The sequence below is a fragment of the Chaetodon auriga genome, chromosome 6, assembly GCF_051107435.1.
Source record: "Chaetodon auriga isolate fChaAug3 chromosome 6, fChaAug3.hap1, whole genome shotgun sequence".
Classification (NCBI taxonomy): domain Eukaryota; kingdom Metazoa; phylum Chordata; class Actinopteri; order Chaetodontiformes; family Chaetodontidae; genus Chaetodon; species Chaetodon auriga.
In genome coordinates, this window is record NC_135079.1 from 15,764,134 (window position 1) to 15,783,889 (window position 19,756).

The following is a 19,756-nucleotide window of genomic DNA, read 5'->3' on the forward strand; positions in this document are numbered from 1 at the left end:
GGACAAAACACTGAACATCTCTAACTGTCTTTTGTCATTATTTCCTCGGTCTCTTACGTCATGTGGTAGGGCTCTCCTAACTTTTCCCAGAGGCCGCAGTAAATGTAGTGAAGCAACTTTTAGTTCAGAGAGGTTACTGTGCACCACAGAGTTGGATTAAACATCCAAAAGATATGAGCTGTGCCCTGATTTATGCAGGCTAAAAAACGTTTTGTTCTCTTCCACCTTTGACTGAACCTTAAAGAGGAACACCTGCAATTTAATGTTGCTCATCCATGAAGTCGGAGACATTTAAAAAGAAAGGTCAAATTTGAAGCCTACCCTATAGTGTGGGTTGATCTCCAAAAACACTGAATCTTACATTTCCTATAATGCAACTCTGTATTTCACTCACAGTGCAAAGCCCACTTCTTTCAGACTCTACGCCTCTAACGCAGGCTTCTTATAAAAGATATTGAGCCTAATTTGAAATAACCCTGAAGACATCATCATGTGAATGCTGACACCATCAGGGTTATTTTGTCAGACTCCCTCCGTCAAAACTCCCTCCACAGCCACAAAAAACATCATCCACCAGTTTTCAAGGGTGCAGTAGTGCTCCTCATGATGAGTCACCTTCACATGTGAAATTGGTGGTGACATTTAAAGCAATTATTGTCCACCTTGTAGTCACATAATTTCCATCTAACATCAGTATTTCACCTGTTTTTTCTGCTAAACTTAATGATTTTTGCTGTATTTTACTTTGAATTACCGTAGGCGTGCTCTACAAATAAGCCTAAACAGTCTAAATTCAATAAGATTTTTTGGAAAATGTTATTCAGTGAGAATAATGATGCATTTCTGGATATATATGTATTATTATTTTTTAATGACGAACTTCCTTCGGGAAATCGTGATTTACCCTTTAAACACCCTTTAAATGAGGCTGATTTAGCAGTGGTGATGATGCGTTCAGGTCTTTGTCTACTCCCTCTCTCTCCCCCTCTCTTTCCCAGGCCTACACTCAGCCTCCTCCCCCCTCTGAACAAACGAGATGACCATCGCTGGATCATCCAGCAGAGTCACACCGCGGATCACTGAGCGCAGGCGGGCGGGCGAACACGACCCAGCGGACGGATCGAGGGACAGCCAAACATTTCGGATTAGCCGCATCCGCTATGATCATCCTCAAAGCCAAGTAGAAGTTCACGGAGCTCTCACACCATAAACGCGTCGAGGATGAGCGGGACCGCAGCGGCCACAGGATCGGCTTCATGCCGTTTCGCCCACTATTTTGTTGTGTGTGGAGTGGACACGGAGACGGGCCTGGAGCCGGACGATGGAGCAGGTAGATGGTCTCTAAACATGAACGAAACAAATCCACACATCAAAACAACCGTACAGCCGAGGAGGTGTTTCATGTCACGCTTCATGTGAAGAAATTTGCCATTTCACGTCGGCCTGTTTGTGTGTGTGTGTTGGGGTGACATCCATTTAAACGTGTTTTGATTGGACGCCTCATTTCTCTCGCTTTCAAAGCGCTGTTGACAACAACAAAATCTGCGACTGTGGAGAGGAGCCTGTGCTGTGGAATAAAACATCATTTTATTCCAAATTCCATCATAATTTGCTACTACATTATTTTGTCGGGATTTGTGTCATTTTAGCGCTGATAAAAATATCTATTTTTTAAGTCTGAAGCAGATAAAAACACAAAATCCAAGGGAATGATCTTTGTCCCATAAACTTGAAGCTATTTCATTGTTTGAAATAACAATTAATCTGTATCACCCTACAGTATTGCCCTTTTGTATCATCTGCTTGGGGAAAAAACACATCACAATTCTGTTCATTGTGCTTTGACCATATTTTCAAGGTAGTGCATAGAATATAGCTTTGTTGGTTTCTGCAAGTCATCCACTACTACAACTGGATCAGGAACATAGCAGAGAAAGGGTTGAATAGAGGGAGGACATCAGCGTCCTGTCCTGGGTCAGTGAAGCTGGAACACAGATGGAGCATCCAGACAGTGGTTCATGGTCAACACAGGCTTGATTACAGATTACAGCGGTGGTAATCTATGTGGTAGCTGCTGTGTTCAGCTCTCTCACCATCTTCCTGCTCTCAAACAGAGATGGACCCTTTGTTTGAAGAAAACACCTCTGCCCTTTATTCACCCAAAGGCGGAGGTGGTGAGGGAGTGCTGTAGTGTTGGTGGACGTTGGGACTTCCACGGTGATGACAGCTGCAGCGATGGTGTGTTTGAGGTGGAGGGAAATACAGACACCAGGTGGTGTTGCTTTCCTCCACGCTGAGCTGTTGACACTCGCCTGGGCTCGGTGACGACAGACTCACCCTGGAGGAGCCCTCCGTGACGTCTGCTCTGTGTACGCCTCTGTCTGAGGATGAAGCAGCGTACAGGTGTGCTGATACCTTTTGAACGTCACTTCCAGGTTTGAGTTGTCGAGCTCAAACACACCCTGTTTTCTGCCTGTGTTCTTTGTAGCAGAAACATGGTTCATGTAGATCTTCAGGGGAAAGATGGCTGTAACCAGACATGCTTAACCCGAGCTTGTTTTTGTCTCTTTCAGCCAAATATAGTATATTTAGGATGAGCTCTGTATTTTGTTGGAGCTCTGCTGCAGGTTCTAACTGACCATTGGGGACTTTGATAGCTGGCTCCCTGCAGCGACTGGCAGCGCTGCTGGCTATTATATCTGAGCTCCACCAATCTGCTTATGTAACAGCAGGTCATCCCAGACCCACTGCAGCAGGGGGCTCTGCTCCTTTCAAGGGATCTCTTTCTCTTACCATACATATTCTATAAGCAGCAGTCAGGCAGGTTTATTCTTTCATGTCCATTGCTGTTTTGGATGTGTGAGATCATACAGTATCTCTTTTTATGTGTGTGTGTAATTAGTGAATGCCTGCAGAGGAACAATCTGCTCTTGTTGGCTTCTCAATAGACGCCACTGTGTTTTCTGCAGCCTAATCAAATTTCACGTGACGTTGCCCGTTGGCACACTGAATGGCCGAGGCTTCAGCGCCCGTCCAGGCCTGATGACTGTCACAGGGGGATGACATCAGTGCAGGACGAGAACTCCCTGACCGAACAGTTGAGTGCTGCTTTATTAAGTCGAGCTGATCGGAAAGAGACGTACATGATTTCCACTTGGCTTATTAACACACTTGCTGCTTGTACACAGAAATGTCAGTGTGAGTTATGTTATTTTTAGGCACTCAGCACTCAGCACTTACTTTTATCTTTTATTTTAAGCATATGAGCCCGGCACCACGTCTGTGTCTCTGGCTTAGATGAAAAGCAAAATTTGTCTTTTTTTTTTCTGTCATAAAACTCACCGTCAGTGGACGGACAAATCTGTAACGTGAAGACGGAGAGATTTTAAACTGATCGAGCCAAAAAGGAAAAACTCCTCATCAGTCAATGCCAGCTGACATTTGCTGTCATTTTAATCTCCGCTTTTTATATCTGTCCTCATCTACTCATGTAATGATGTGATGAATGGGACCGTGGGGGTATTTCAGCTGCTGAATATGACAGATGTCTACCTATATGGCTGTTCAATCATCCCTGATTAAGCACGCCTGTTTTAGGGATGGGGAACCATTTGGGGCCATCCATCTTTTGTGATGAATGTCTAAACCGTGGAGTGAATATGAAACACTGTTTTGCCCTCCAAAAATACTGACAATATCAATTTTATGGTGACAGTTATGAGGGGTTTTATGTACTAAGGATTAGAGCTGAAACAATAAGTCGTTTAGAAAATGTGTGAAGATTCACAGTCATGGTTGTCCAAGGAGGGTTGATCAAGGGCATCAAGGGCATCTGGACGTGGTTTTAGAAACCTGAAACTGTTGATCTGCAGCTATTAAGTAATCATTTAATTCATTTTTTCAAAAACAGAAATACCAACATTTACAAGTTCCGGTTTGAACTGCTGGTGGCACAAAAGAAGCAATTTGAAGACGTCACATTTGGTTTTAGGAAAATATGATGGACAGTTGTTACTATTTTCTGACAATATGTGGACTAAACGATTAGCTGATGAATCAAGAAAAAAAGGCAGATTAAATGAAATGAAAATAATCATTAGTTGCAGCATTCTTTGGTGATGTATTGTGTACGTCATTGGCTCACACTCACAGCAGTTTCTACTGTGTGTACATTTATGTATTAAGAGGAGGAAACATGCTAATTACAGGCCGACTGCAACAGGCATTTAAGCTTTCATTCAGATGCTAAAACAAACCTCCCTCATACTCCCTCGACCTCCTGTCAGGAGAACTGTGGGTTGTTATTGGGTCAGCTGATGAAGCTCGGTGTGACGCGATTGCTGACGAGCTTTGGCCATCTTCGAGGCCACGGTGGAAATTGCTGCCATGGCAACTAGGTGTCCTTCTGCGAGGCTTCGAGCCTGCCTCTCAGCGCCGGCACCAATTTGTATCTGTGGCAAAGAACATTGACTCCCCCTCATGTCGCTGTGATCCATTAGCTTTTGTCTCCCACCTACCAGCTTGACTCACTTTAACTTGAGGTAGTGCCTCTTCCTCACTCTGCCTGCGGCGTCGTTTCTTCTCTCAGGGTGCCGTGCGTCATCTCGTGGGCAGGTGAGGTGGATGCTCCTGAATGCTGAGCGAGTGCGTTGAAGCTCGGAGCTGAGAGACGAGTGTTACTTTGCCATTTGCAGTTGTTTTTGTTCCTGGAGTCGCAGTGATGTCAGCCAGAGCTGAGCATTAAGCCTGAGAGTTCATGGCGGAATAATGAAAAAAGGAATACAGTGAAGAGGACCGTTCAAGGGCATCCCCCTCAGGAAGTGGATTAATAATGAAAGAATCTCATTCACTACTATTACACACACTGAATCATACACACGCAGTTAGTTTCTATCTCTTTTTCAGCAGCTCCTCCTCAGCCGCTCATACTCACACAGACTGCATGTAACTGGAGCTAGAAGCTGACACAAGGTGCAGAGACTGAGGAGAGGAGAAACCTGAGCCAGACACAGCAATGCATCAAATCTCTGCACTGACAATGTAGAAATATATTGTAGAGTTTTCTTGCAGGCACTGCAAGAAAACTTCCATGTACACATAGCTGTTATATAAAAATTTCTCATCCTTTATCCTGAGCCAGAGCGCTCTGGATGTTTTAAAAAAAGCAGCATGTTTTCATCCTGTGCACACCCCCTACAAGCATAAAGCGTCTCCTGCTGCAGAGTGTCAGGGATGAGGGGTGTTGTTCCGCTTTTCCAGTCGATCTCTATGGTAATGAGTTGAGTTACATAACCCTCGGAAGGGTCTCCCCTCTTTGCTGCAGACTGGCTCTTGCTGTCAACAGCAGATGAACTGTTTTTTTGTCAGACAAGGTCGTCCTGTACGGACGTCTTCATCAGTCAGTAATAAGTTCTGTCTCAGCAGCAATGAAGGCCAGAGATTGATCCGTGCTAACACAATAATGCTGTAACATCTCCTTTTCTCTGTCCATCTGTGTGTCTTTCAGGAGAGGCCTTTGAGCAGAGTCCCATTCGACGCTCCTTCAAGTCAAAGGTTCTGGTGCACTACCCTGAAAGCACAGACAGGAACCCCTTCAATAAAGATGCTGTCAACATGGTGAGATCATGTTCTTCTTCACTGTTGTTCGTTTTCTCTCACAACAATGGAAGTGATCAGGAAGGACAAGATGTGCTTTGTTTGTAGGACAAATGTTCTTCTAACCAGTTAACATGAAGATTGTTCCAAATGACAAAAGATGATCATGACAACAAAAACAACTGGGAGCCATTTATCTTTGCTTGTCTGCAGGCTCTCATAGAATATACTCTTTTCTGTCTTTTTCTTTGTCTGAATACTCAGAACATGGTTTTTGTTCTGTCGGAAAAGCAGGTCAGGATGATGAAAGCCTCAAAAGAAACGTTCACAGTCAGATGGAATTAAATTACCTTTTTTATACCTTTTTTACATGTCAAATTTCTTGTGAACAGCCTCCCAGTAGACACCACAGTGTTTTGTATTACTTATTTATGGTGTCACTAAAATGTATAGTCTAACTAAAGCTTTTTAATATAAATGTATTGTCAGTATGTATGTATTCAGAAAGCAAAAATATAGTTTAGAAAACCCACAGTTTTTATGCCCAGTATCATAATTAAAGGTGACATTTATTCTGAACCCTCTTTTGTGTTTTCTCCTCCTCTTCATCCCTCACTCTTTCTCCTCAGTTCTGTATGCCAAGGGGTCTTTCCTTCCGCACGCAGGCAGACCGGCTTGATCCTCAGTTCCACTCATTCACGATGTCTTTCGACGATGGCACGCGTTCCTATGGCTTCGTCCACACCTTCTACGAGGAGGTGACCAGTGCTCAGATCATCACTGCCATGCACACTCTCTGCCAGATGCACCATGTGGAGCACCATTCAGCTTCCTCTGCCTCCTCTCCCTCCTCCTCCTCCTCGTCTTCGTCTGCTTCTTCACCCTCCACCTCCAGCATGGACTCGCTTGTGAGCAGCTTGGATGAATCAGACGCCGAGTCTCTGGCCGGGGTGTCTGCCTGCCTCGGCTGTGCAGGCTCCTTCGATCCGGCACGGGACACTCTGTATGTGTCCAAAGCGCTCTGTCTGTTCACGCCACTCCCCTTCCTTCAAGCTGCTCGACAGTTCCTGTCTCAGCTGCACCAGGCTGTGACATCACACACAGCCCCGCCCCTTCCTCTGGAGAGCTACATCCATAATATCCTCTACGAGGTGCCCCTGCCTCCTCCCGGCAGGTCGTTGAGGTTCTACGGGGTGCAGGGACCCATTGTGTGCCAGCGGCCCGGCCCGGGTGAGCTTCCACTGGGGGAGTACCCTCTTGGAGAGGCATTTTCCCTGCTGGGTGTGGACAATATGGTGCAACTACTTACCTGTGCACTTCTGGAGACACAAGTCCTGCTTTGTTCTCAAGGTAAACACACTGTTCAGTTATTCCCATGCTTGAGATAACACTAAAAATAAGAAATTCCCACGTAACATTAAAAATGCAAATGAAGTCATAGTGAGGGTAAGCAAATCAAAGGACAGTATTATAAGGTATATTATATAAGATCAGTTTGAAGACATTGTAGGAGAACATATGTGTGAGTATACTGAAGAGCACCATAGCAAAGCAGCTGTTTTTAGGCATAACAAAGTATCATTAACAACATGACATAAATATAACATGAAGAATACAGAATTAATAGAAGTAGACATATCAAGGCATGGTACAAAATGAAACAAAATCTATGGAAATGCTTGGAAACAAAAAAACTTAAACTATAATGATCCCACACGCAACCTACAGCAACAACATGGCAGATGGGTTTGAGGTTAAATACTGCAGCTGACGTTGTAAATTAATGAGTGTGGAACATCCTCATTCATTAATCAGGCTGTGCTCTGCGGCATGTAAACAGGAGTATGCATTAAATAGTTCTATAATCCGCTTGCATAAACAGCTTCATTAAAATGCTGCTAAAGGGAATGTACTTCATCCCTTAAAAATGAGTTCTAGCCTTGGTACTTAAAAGTGATTGATTCATGCTGTTGTCCCATCTTTCTCTCATCCTTCTCACCTCCTTAGACTACCAGCGTTTGATGACAGTGGCAGAGGGCATCACCACCTTGCTGTTCCCATTCCAGTGGCAACACATCTACCTGCCCATTGTTTCTGCACCGCTGCATCACCTCCTGGATGCTCCTGTACCGTTCCTGATGGGTATCCAGCGCAGAGAGGGAGCTCAGCGGTCGTCCTTCCACCTTCCACACGAGGTACAGAGCTAAACCAGCATCTCATGTGTTAATACGTCCACACCCTCCTCTGTGAACACGCCAGTCAGAGGTTTAGGATGCAGACATTTTGGCAGAAGGATCAAAAAATGTTTTGTTAAACTGAAAGGTTCTTTCAACCATTTGCTGATCCCCTCTGTGCTGCATGCATGACAGTTTGCCCTCTCCCTCCGGCCCGTCGAGCTGAGACGATGCAGTTCCCTTTCTCGAAATCCAGTCCTGCACCCGAGATCACTTCACGCTGCGTGAATATCTCACTGAAGCCTCTTTGAAGTCGCTCTGGCTCAGAAGGGAGGCAGTTGAAAGACAGCTCTGGGCGGCAGGGATGAAAGCAAAAATGCCGAGCGTGAGAGATCCAGAATAATGGGACTCGCTGAATAATTAATGAGAGTTAGGGATCACCGCTTATTTCTCGAGTTGTACATTTTGATGCATGGGTGGTAATTTGGGGCTGGAAAAACATTTAATAATACTGATATGCGGTGAAAACCTTCAAAACATAGAATCTCCTCCTGGTGTTTGAATGACAGAGATGGTGAAAAGACTAAGAAGCGAAGACATTAACTAGTAGGATGAAGCTGCAGAGTAAGAGGATGTCTGCAACCGTCCACTCTACAGTCCATCTCCCGTCCTCCCTCGAGGCTGTAAACTGGCTGCTTGAGGTCACTGTTGAAGGTCATGTTGCTGCTGACTGCACTGTGCTCCACCGCTGCTTACAGAAGCAGTATTTTTATATCCTGTTCTCACACAGTTCTGTAAGATCAGCAGCTTCATGGCCACAGTTTTTTTTTTCTGATTTGTTTGCCAACGTGAAAGCCTGATATTTCCACAATTTCCCTTGTTGCGGTGATAACAGTATAATCCTTCAAATGCTTAATATCCCCTGAGGGCTTATCACGGTGAAATGCCAAGAATCTATTAATGGAATGTAAATCTTCATCTCTGATCTTAATTGGATGTTAAAGCTCAGCCAGAAGAGTATGTGCATTGTGATTGGTTAAACCTGTTATGATTATCTGATGGAGTGTTTTTCAGATTTCTAACTCCCTTCTTTTCCCTTTCATAGGCCAACCTGTGTTTTGTAGACATTGACAACCATTGTGTTGAGGCCCCCGAGGACCTTCCCATGTTTCCAGACCAGATCGAGCTAATCCAGGAACTGAGTGAGGTGCTGCTGCGTTTTGGGCTCCCACCACAGGGCGGTCTGATCACTAAGCCTGCCACCACCTCCCCTCGCCTGAGCAGCCTGGTGCTGGAGGATCTGATGGAGGACAGAAGGAACGGGAACCTCGGAGGCGAGGAGCTGGCGGTGCTGGAGAGGCTGCAGGCTCTGGCACGAAGGTGCGGGGGAGAAAAAATGTCAGATGGAGGGAAGACGCTGGGCCACGTGTTTGAGGAGGAGGAGGAAGAGCTGAAGGCCGCAAAGCTGAACATTCAGCTGAGGGAGGTGTTTGCTGGACGTTTTGCTGCCATGTTTGGCAGGTATGAGGACTTTGTCATCCACAGCACTCTTGATCTGGACTCCTGGTTGAGCAACCGAGAGGGGACGTTCAGCTTTGACAAGGTACTTCAGCAGCTGTGACTGCCCAGAGCGTTAATATTGTTTTTCTGTGCCTTTGAAATACTTTTGATTGCGGTAGAAACCTTCTTTATGCTGAAAGTGTTTGTGCTTTTCAATGTTTCAGGGTTCCTTCCTCGCAGTTCAGCCTGCGACACACTTGCACTTCTTGTCCCGGTTCCTGGAGACATCCATGTTTTCTGCTTTTGTGGATGGGAAGGTGATATCTCGCTGGGCAGATAGAGAGCCAATGCAACAGCTGTTTGACAGCCGTCTGGAGAGAGAGCGGCTGTATGACACAGACGAAGAGGACTGCCGTAACTGTCGCTACAGGAAATGCACCTTGCTCTTTGAGTCAGGTACTGTGAAGGCGCTCATGAATAAAAGAGGGTGAAATAAAGCACAATGACATACATGCTGTTGCAAGCTAAGTCACAGAGAATAGACTGAAGCCCCAGTTGAGCAGAATGATGCCAGATTTTCAAGAGGGACTCTGCCAATCTGTCACCATCTGCCCGTCTGTTTGGGTTTATACTGTACAGTATGTTGATTATGTTGCTTGGCTGATCTGCAACCACCATTTTTTTCTATCTTTTGTAATGAGTACTGAAGATTGCTTCAAGGCACTTGTGTACCAGCACATCTAACTTTTCAACTGGTGAAACATCTCTTAAAACGAAATGAAAATGAAATAATTAATTGAAACACAAAAGGGATGGAACATAATCTGATATGAGAGAGGGAAGATGGGTAGAGTTAGGGATTTAGAGAGAGCTGAGCTAAAGGATATGGTAGAGGATGAGCATTATGCGTGTAAGCAGAGGCCAGAGCTTTGTATCAAAGGCTCTGCTTTGAAGACTTTTGGACTCAGAGTTGTTACTCCATCTATCATACATTACATCACTCTGTAGCACAGTCTGCCTGTGAGTCTCCATGCAATTAAAACAATCTCAGTAGCACTTAACTTAACTTGAATACAAAATGTTTATCTTAGAAGTGACATGACATGTCAGGCAAGTCCTCCCTGGAAGTGTCTTTATTGTCACTTCCACGACTCATCCTGGCTCATTTTTTCTGGAATAGTGGTGGATCTTAATCATCACTGTGTTTGTCTCTGCAGCTCAGGCCATTGAGCGCAGGCTGCTGAAGGCCGACCACACAGCTATACACCCCCATCTGCTGGACATGAGGATTGGCCAGGGTCGTCACCAGCAGGGCTACTTCCCCAAGCTGCAGGCTGATGTGCTCGCACAAGGACAAAACACCAACAAGTGAGCCTTTGTTTTTTACTGCCATTCAGTGAGAACACATTAAAACTGGGTTTCCCAATGACAGCCACTGGTATTTGTAACCCAGTACTTCCGCGGGTGTCAGGGGGAACAAGGGGTAGCTCAACTAATTGAAAAAAAATATATATTCGTTATTAAACCAATAAACGTATTCACATACTTTAGATGGAAAATAAACATCCAGATAAGATTACAAACTGATGTTATGCTGATCTTTTGTAGGTTTATCATCACGATACAGAGTTAATCAGGCTAAAAGTGATTTACAAACCAAGTAATTAAAAAGTAATGAGTCAATGAAACATTTAGCTAATGGATAAAGGGAAAATAATTATCAAAATGGATAAAAGTAATGGTTAATGGTTTCAATTATTATCCAAGGTCATTTACAACCTGCTGCTTTAAAATCAATGAAAATAAACACATTTTGGAAAACGGCAGGTTATGTTGATGAAGGGATACTTGAGCTCGTCTGATCGGGCTGTGGGGGCACATCGATGATAAAGGATGGGTACTAGTGTATCAGCAGTTGCCCTGGTGCTTTAAATACAGAACCATGGTCGCACACACTTGGAATTGTGAGCTTTATTTTGCTGTCTTCTCTGGCTGAACAGGTGGTCCAGTCGTGTTACAGCTTCACGTAGGACCGACCCCAAGAGATCAACGGTGAACGATCACTCTGGAATGGACAGTGAACAGAGACAGGTACATTCATGTGTTCAGACACACACAGACTAACACTGTGGTCTTAAGAGGCTTGTGTCTGATTTCTTACTTTATGCTCATTTAACAGAAGCACACATTTACAAGGAAGAACCTCCGCCAGTCTAAGCTGCTTGACTCATCGCCTCAAGCTGTCACCCAGACTCACCGAGAGTTCGTTGACGGGCTGCTGAGCGAGTGTCGTCTGAAGGTAAGAGATCTGTGTGAGGTAATGGAGGCTGACTGCTGCCACTGATTTCTTCTTGTCGTTTACGGATAAGGCCACAAATGTTCTCTGGCTTCTTAGACCAAACGGATGTTGATGGAGAGGATGGGGAAGGAGAGCGTGGAACTGGGTCAGGGAGAGGCCAACATCACAGGCCTGCAGGAGAACACACTCATCCACGGACTGTGTGACCTACTGGAAAGAACCTGGGGCCATGGTCTGCAGCTGAAACAGGTCAGACACATAACTTAACATGCCTTATCAGCACAGATGACCTACAAAATCCATCTGGAGCCGTGTTTTTTTGTGTAAACAAGTCACATCCTGCACACGAACGCAAAGGAGATGGCTGTATGAGGAGGCTGAATATTGATAAGGCTGTTTATTCGGAACAGGGGAAGTCTGCTCTTTGGTCCCATCTGCTTCACTACCAGGTGGCCCAGGGGAAGACGGAGGCACCAGCTGAGACTCCAGGTCAGAGCACAACTCGACTGTAATGTTTTTCTGCTGTGAGTCACTGAGCAAAGAGTTGAATGATCATCGGTGTAACTTGCTTTCTGTTCAGGGTCTAACGGTTCGGACCAGAGAACGTTTGATGATGGCGCTCAGGTTCTGAAAGGATCCTTAATACAAGACATGAGGTAATGAGAGCAAGCATGATGTTGTACATCTAAAAAACATGGATGAAAAATTTCTCTTCGATACTTTGGCTGAAGTTTAGATGAGAGCCAGCATTCTTGACATACATTATATCCCCAGCATTTCGTTCTGTTCTCAGGGGCTTGTTTTTCATTGCTCATGCCAGTCTATCTGTTGTTCTTCCAGATTTATCCAGACCATGAGTGAGGGTCTGTCTGAAGTGGGTCAGGCTCGGGCCTGGATCCACCTGGCTCTGGAGAAGAAAATGCTATCCCAGCACCTGAAAGAGCTGCTTACAAACCAGGAGCTGCTCAGGTCACAGTTCACTCATAATTCATTTGACTAACAGACAGAAATCTTTCTATTTCTGAGTTTTTAAAGTAAATTTTGTGATTTTTACCTTTTTCTTGTCCCCTGACAGGCAGCTCTATAAACCTCATGCATTCCTGCTCTGTGAGGAAGAAAGGGAGCAGTTTTTGTTCCACCTGCTCTCTCTCAACACTGTGGACTACCTCTGCTTCACACGCGTCTTCACCTCCATCAGTAAGTCCTGGAAACTTTAACAACAAAATGCTAGAATTTACTGGCGGGGTTATAGCTTTCAAGGACACTGAAAGTTTGCTTCGGGTTGTTGTTTTACAACCTCAACCACCCCCATCTCCACCCACTGGCCTCATAAACTTGAATTACACCCAGTATCCCTTGGATTCACTCAGACTCTAGACCTCAATCAGCAGACATTAAAACTGCTCCAATGCAAAAAATCAAAAATCCTATTTACTCTGACTGAAACTTTGCTCTTAATCTTTTGTCTCTCTCCAGGTATTCCATACCGTGTTGTTATAATACCCATGAAGAAGCTGAGCATTGCAATGGCAACAGTTAACCCATGGGTGTGTGTGTCAGGAGAGCTGGGTGATTCAGGAGTGAGACAGATATCAAAGAATACACAGGAGATCTTTTTCCAGGTTTGTGTAAACTCCTCAGCACTAAGGTCAACATCATGTCTGACAGAGACACACACAGAGCCACACAACTCACAACTGTGTTTTGTGCTTTTCATTTCAGTGCAAGAACCTGGGCAGGCTGAGCACTCTGCAGCTGGGACAGGAGAACTCTGGCCTGCTGGCCAAGTGTCTGATAGACTGTGTGATGGTGTATAATGAGATCACTGGACACACCTACAAGTAAGATTCTTCCTCTGGCCTTGGTGTCATCTCTAAACACTGACCGCACACCACAGGAGCTAATTATACAAGAATGTGTTTGTGGACAGCAGCTCCTGGTTTGATAGATACGATGACATCTAAATGATCCTGATTGTCAAATATTGGATATCTGAGATTCCGTAAACATTCTCTGGAGAACGTCGCTTTATCACATGACAAGAATGTAATGTAGACATGGAACATAAACAATGCGTTACCTATCTGGTGCGTACTTCAAGTCTCTGCAAGTTAATTTAACCATTGTGTCATGAACTGAAAACGGTTTCTGCCTAGTGGAGAGCAAATCCATCTAAAGATACAGCGGCATGCAAAAGTTTGGGCAAAATTTCTGTTGCTGTGAATGGCTGAACGAGAAAAGATCATCTGATATCCAAACAATGTAAAAAGATGACACATTTATTTATTATTTGAAACAAGATGGCCCGAAGCAAAAGAAGCAAATTAAGATCAGAGACCTTAGTAAAGGTTATTTAAACGCAAATCTCCTGGGCTGCCCAAACTTTTGCATGCCTCTTTTTATGCATTGTCTTGGGAAATTGTTGTCATTTATCTCAACCATATATGATTTGTACTTAAAGGGCTAGCACAAACCAACCTACCATTTTCCTTGAAGTTATTTAGAAAAACAAACACCGTACCACAGAAGCTGATTGGAACAGATGGCCCTGACCTACGCACGTCCTTGTATAACAAATCAAATGTTTGTAAGTTGGATATAATGAAACACTGTTTTCTTTCCCATCAGGTTCCCATGTGGCCGATGGCTGGGGAAAGGCGTGGGTGATGGTAGCTTGGAAAGAGTTCTCATTGGTCAGCTGGTGTCACCTGGTGGAGAGGAGGATGCTGGAAGGTGGACAGGGACGCCTCCGGAGCTGGCCTCTCCTTCCCAGAGTGTGCGGACAGTGCTGGGATCGCTTGGCAGCCGAAGCAGTACGTACTGACAAAGAACACATTCTTTAGCACAATAGCTGACCTACTTGTTTGTAAGCTCACTATAATAACAGATTCTGCTCCCTGTATCACCTTTCTGTTTAGCCCCTGTCCACTTCCCCTCTTGTCTGTCATCTTTCATCCTCATGTTTCTATTTTTGACTGTTCTCGATTTATCTTGTCAGGAATGCTGTCTGTTGAAGTACAAGAGGACATGAGGGAGGCAGCAAATAACCTTGTTAAACACTTCCACAAACCCGAACAAGAGGTATGTGACTGTAATAGTGAGTGTTTCACGGCGATTTCAGCTCTTACATTCGTTTAACCTGCTGGCTCACTAAGCTAAAATGGTGAAAACGGCAAATGCATTTTTGTCTCCACCATGGTTCATTACCCTGGCTTCTCCAGCCTGGGCCTCATTTGTCTCACTCATGTATCAGACCAGCCTCTCTCATCTCATCAGCAAGTTAAAAGCACAGAAGAGACTTGATGAGTAACTTTAGCTTATCTGTAAATGGCCTCCAATTCATTGTAATAACATCTTTAGTGCACAGGCTTTAATGTGCGAACATTTGCTCTGTGCTGTTTACTTCCTCTTGGTAAATTAAAGAAGAGCCTTTCAGATTAAAAAGGTTGTCTGCTGTGGAGGATTTTGGAAAATTACAGCACATTTTATCACTCATATGAGAGGATTTACTGATGTTGAAAGATGAGCCTCTTGCTCACAGTGCCTCTATTAATTCTGTTCCCATTTCTGTCATTGTAGAGGGGAAACTTGACCGTCTTGTTATGTGGTGAAGGAGGTCTGGTGCTTTCCTTGGAGAAGTTCCTTCTGCACGGGATCAAATCCAATCGTCTTTTCCAGAGGAATGTGTTTGTTTGGGACTTTGTGGGTAAGTACTGTGAGTGTGAGTTCATTAGAAGTGATGTTTTGCTTCTCGCTGATGTCTGTTTCCTGTCTCCATCTGGTGGTGGTGAAAATGAATTTCCAGTGGTGGAATGTAACTAAGTACATTTACTCAAATAGTGTGCTTAAGTACAATTTTGAGGTACTGGTACTTGACTTTAATATTTCCATTTTCTGCTACTTTATACTTTCAGTCAAGTCAAGTCAAGTCAAAGTTGACTCAAAGGGCTGCACATAATAAAAATAGTAATGAGCAGCATCAGCAAAACATATATATATACACACAAAAAAAGTGTAACATACAGTATGTACAGCTGCATAACCATGCACACATATACTGAGTAAAAGTTGGATAGAGAGGATAGCATAGGAAAGTCAAGTCTAGTTGAGACAAATGCATGAACACATGTTTCAGCATCAGCCATGGACAGAATAGGATGAGTCTGGCAATGTGGAAAGTGGAAATATACACAATGTTTGTAATATTATTGATATGTTATTCAAAGGACAGATTAGGATCAAATACAACACAGAGATTTCTAATACAAGGGCTTTGTGAAAATGTGGGACTAGCCATGTTCAGAGTGAGACTGCAGAATTTATTTCTAATCTGATTTGGACCAGAAAAATTAACATTTCGGTTTTCTCAGCATTGAGCATTGAGATCCATTATTTGATTCCCGACACTTTCACCACCTGCTGACAGGCATCAGACTTAATGGAGATGTAAAACTGAGTATCATCTGCATAGAAATTGGACTCAAGATTGTATTAATTAATGTGTCAAGGGGCAGCATGTAAATAGGAAAAAGAACAGGTCTAAGCACAGATCCCTGTGGCACCCCATAACTGACCTTCTTGTGGTCTGATGAACAGATGTTGTGTAAAATAAGGTGAGGTCTGTCAGATAAATATGATTTAAACCAGAGGAGCAGTATCACTGACATCAATATAACTTTCTCTGCAGCATAAAAGAATGTGGTGATCGATTGTATAGAAAGCTGTGTCGAGGTCAAGGAACACCAATACTGAATATGAGCCAGAGTCTGAAGCAAGTAGTAAATCATTTCCCACCTCTGTCAAAGTGGTTTCTGTGCTGTGGAATTTTCTGAAGTCATATTGATCAAGTTCATCCAGATTGTTGGATGAAAGGTGATCTAAGAGTTGCTGAGCCACTGCTTCTTCAAGGAGTTTTGAAAAGAAGGGAAGATTTGTGATTGGTCTGTAGCTGTTGATCAGAGTCCAAGCTATGTTTCTTCATGAGTGTTCTGATACCCTTGTTTTACAAAGTGAAGGTACAATTCCACTAGTAAGACAACTGTTTAGCCTCTGTAGCAATAATGGGCTGAGAAAAGGAAAAAAGACCTTAATAAATTAAGAAAGACACGAGATGAGTAAACTAGTCTGCTTGGAGGAGAGTACCAGGGAAGATTTTCTCAAAGTGGGTGAGTTTGCAACATGAAAGCTGCTCAGATGTAGTCGCCTCATCCTGGGTGGGCAGTGAGAGAGTGAGGGGTATCGTTTTTCTCATTTCATCAATTTAGGAGTTAAGAATTCTATGAAATCAGTTGCAATAACGGAGGTGGTACTCCACTACATTTTACTGCACTATGTTTATTTGATAGCTTTACTTACTAGGTACTTTTTCACATTCCGATATTATTAGAATTAGCAATAGTAGTAATAATAGTAGTACTAATAGTAGTAGGAATAGTGGTATAGATTAAGCTACCCAGCAGTATGTAAAGTAATTAAATTGAGCCCCACCTTTACCAGCTGCAATATGAATGAACACATTAATGCATCAATCATTATAATCCAGTAATACTGTATAATATTTGTTCTCAAATGGACCATTCTGGACTTTAATATAAGATCTCTGTACTTCTCTCCCCACTATGAATTTCACATATCGTACTGCACGCAACAAAACATGACTGATAGTGTTTGTCTTCTACAACCTTATTTTCCCTTATTGTCAGTATAACAATACTGTATGACCATCTCTTTCCCATAGAGAAGGCAGTGGTTTCCATGGAGACGGCTGATCAGATGGGGGACCTGCATGGATCAACACTGACAAAGGGTCCTCCCTGTGACTCACTGTGCCACTATGTCAACGCCATCAACGCCTCACCACGAAACATTGGAAAAGAGGGCAAGTTCCAGCTGTTCGTCTGCCTGGGAATCAGGTGAGTGGTCAAACTTTTAAAAATGGCTCAAGGAAAAGATTTTTTAAGCATCCTGGTCATATTGTTTGCAATGGACAAACGTGATATCATTTCCTTCCTGAGGAAGTAGCCTGCAGCACGACAACGCTCTCACTCTCTCACTCTGAGCCATTTACATAACAGTTCAGGGAGAGGCGGTGTTGGCCTCCATCATCAAATGGATGGACACGAGATGCAGAAAAATTATTCACATCTCTGTCCATTTTTAATAAAAGTTACAAAATAAAACATCCTTTTTTAAGTTAACTAAGGATTTTACTTTGATGTGGCTGTGTGAAAAAAGCCCTTAGCTTAGCAGCTGACACCACTGTTACACATCACACTTGTTTTCTCTTGTCTCTGCACCAGCAGTCAGAATCAATGAACACTGGTTTAATCTGAGTGGTACAGTTTGCTGAAATTTCAAAGCACACTTAGTTTTTTTCTCTCTCCTTTTCTGTTTCTCTCTGTATGGTCTGTCAATTAAAGTAACCACCTTAAAAACAGTAAGAAGAGTGTAGCAATGAAGTTTGGGTGTGTCGTGTCCGGTGTGTGTAACCTGGTCGTTCAGAGATGTGAATTCTCGTGTCCGTGCTTTGGACTAACATTGAATGAACTGAACATTCGGGTTAATGAACGCTGAAAGCATCGTAGTGCCTCCTGGTTGAAACAGTACGTCGCTAGCTCTGTCTTGAACTCTGCAAACTCACCTTCACTTCAATACTAAACGTCACCAGGCATTTATTGGACCATTATTGACCACTGACCTGTGTCTCTTGGCAGGGACCGGCTTCTCTCGCAGTGGCTCCCCCTGCTGGCAGAGTTTCCCCTGACAGCTCGGATGTACGAGGAGGGTGCTCTGCTGCGGGACCGTGCCGCTGTACACTCCCTCTCCCGCATCCTACACACACTCAATGAGTTTACCATCACCCTGGAGACTGCACTGGTTAAAGGAGTTGACCTCTGACCCTGACGGGGGAGCGCAGAGTTCAGCCCCTGCTCTATCATCTATTGCAGGAATGCTGACGGGTTCAAATATCCATCTTTCCATCTGTGGGGAAAAAGGAAGTTCATTCAGACACTCGAGAAATGTGACTTCATCATAAAAAAAGGACAGTGGACTAGATGAAGTCTCTGGCAACTCGAGCTCCAAACATATTGCCTTGATCCCTGATGTAAATGTCTTATATACTGTATTTGCTTCAGGAAATAGTAAGATTTTTCCTATGCTTGTTTACACTGTGAAATTCTGTTTCCCCAAGGAGAAATAGAGTCATTCATCATCTCACATCTACAGTAGATATTTTCACAGCTCACATCATTTACTGTACCTGACCCTGGAACAACTATAACTCTCCTTCAACCGCTGTATTGCTTGCACTTGAATTTTAAACTAAGCACATGCATGGCCAAAATCTGTTTTATGTCTTAATGTGTTGTGATCTGAAACATCAGGACTCAGGCCTTAGTATATCATCATTTCCTGACTTCATTCATTGGACATCTTAGTAACTATACTCCAGAAAGATAATGTTCCCACCCTGTAATATGTTACAAAATGTTATCTTATTATGCTCTTGTTATACCGTGTAACAACTTGCCTGTTTCTCATCGTTTATTTTGATTTGGGGTCACACACTGCAGAGTTGTGCTCTTGAAATTCTCAGTTGGTGAAACACAGAAACCAAACTGGTGTCCTAATTGTGTCAGTTCAAATAGTCTTTGTCACATTGTCAGAAAGCTTTTTTTCCGCGCTCGTTGTAAATATTTTTCTTCATTAGATCTTTAATAGAATTGTGCCCATTTGTTATTATGCTGTAATGAATTAGTGGCATATTTTTCTGTATAAAGGCATCTTGTTTGTGTCTGTGAAACAATAGATTCCACTATGGACACACTTTACTGATAATGTGGAAAATAGTCACGCTTGTTTGTTTCTAAACTGTTCAGTAGTCTTCAGACAATGAACAGAGCACAGGTTCTTAGAAACGCTAGGTATTATGTTGATGTCGCATTTAATTTAACAGTTGAAGAATAATGAAACTGCTCTCTCCTGCACTGTCCCGCAAGCACTATGTAACCCACAATGACCAAGCCTCTATTATCATTTAAATACAGATTAGAGAAAGCAATAATGAATTGTTATTTATGAAACGTGTTGTCAAAGATTAAAGTTAATATTGACATAAGTGACATGACTTAGTATTGTTTTTTTTCTCTGCTATTCGCTTAAATCTGTGGTGTCTGAAAGGATATGA

At 43.4% G+C, this 19,756-nt stretch overlaps 1 protein-coding gene across 1 annotated transcript; it reads left to right on the top strand.

The window, feature by feature from the left end:
- Nucleotides 1–1,029: 1,029 nt before the first annotated feature.
- LOC143322002 (DENN domain-containing protein 5B-like) lies at nt 1,030–19,687 on the top strand. The gene is made up of 21 exons (XM_076732830.1): nt 1,030–1,330; nt 5,507–5,616; nt 6,225–6,945; nt 7,603–7,790; nt 8,875–9,372; nt 9,494–9,725; nt 10,487–10,637; nt 11,270–11,360; nt 11,449–11,568; nt 11,665–11,817; nt 11,979–12,057; nt 12,149–12,224; nt 12,409–12,537; nt 12,644–12,765; nt 13,045–13,190; nt 13,291–13,409; nt 14,197–14,381; nt 14,567–14,649; nt 15,148–15,274; nt 17,306–17,480; nt 18,282–19,687. Exons 1-21 carry the CDS (start codon nt 1,222–1,224, stop codon nt 18,463–18,465), a joined length of 3,798 nt encoding a protein of 1,265 aa, XP_076588945.1. The 5' UTR covers nt 1,030–1,221; the 3' UTR covers nt 18,466–19,687.
- Nucleotides 19,688–19,756: the final 69 nt, after the last annotated feature.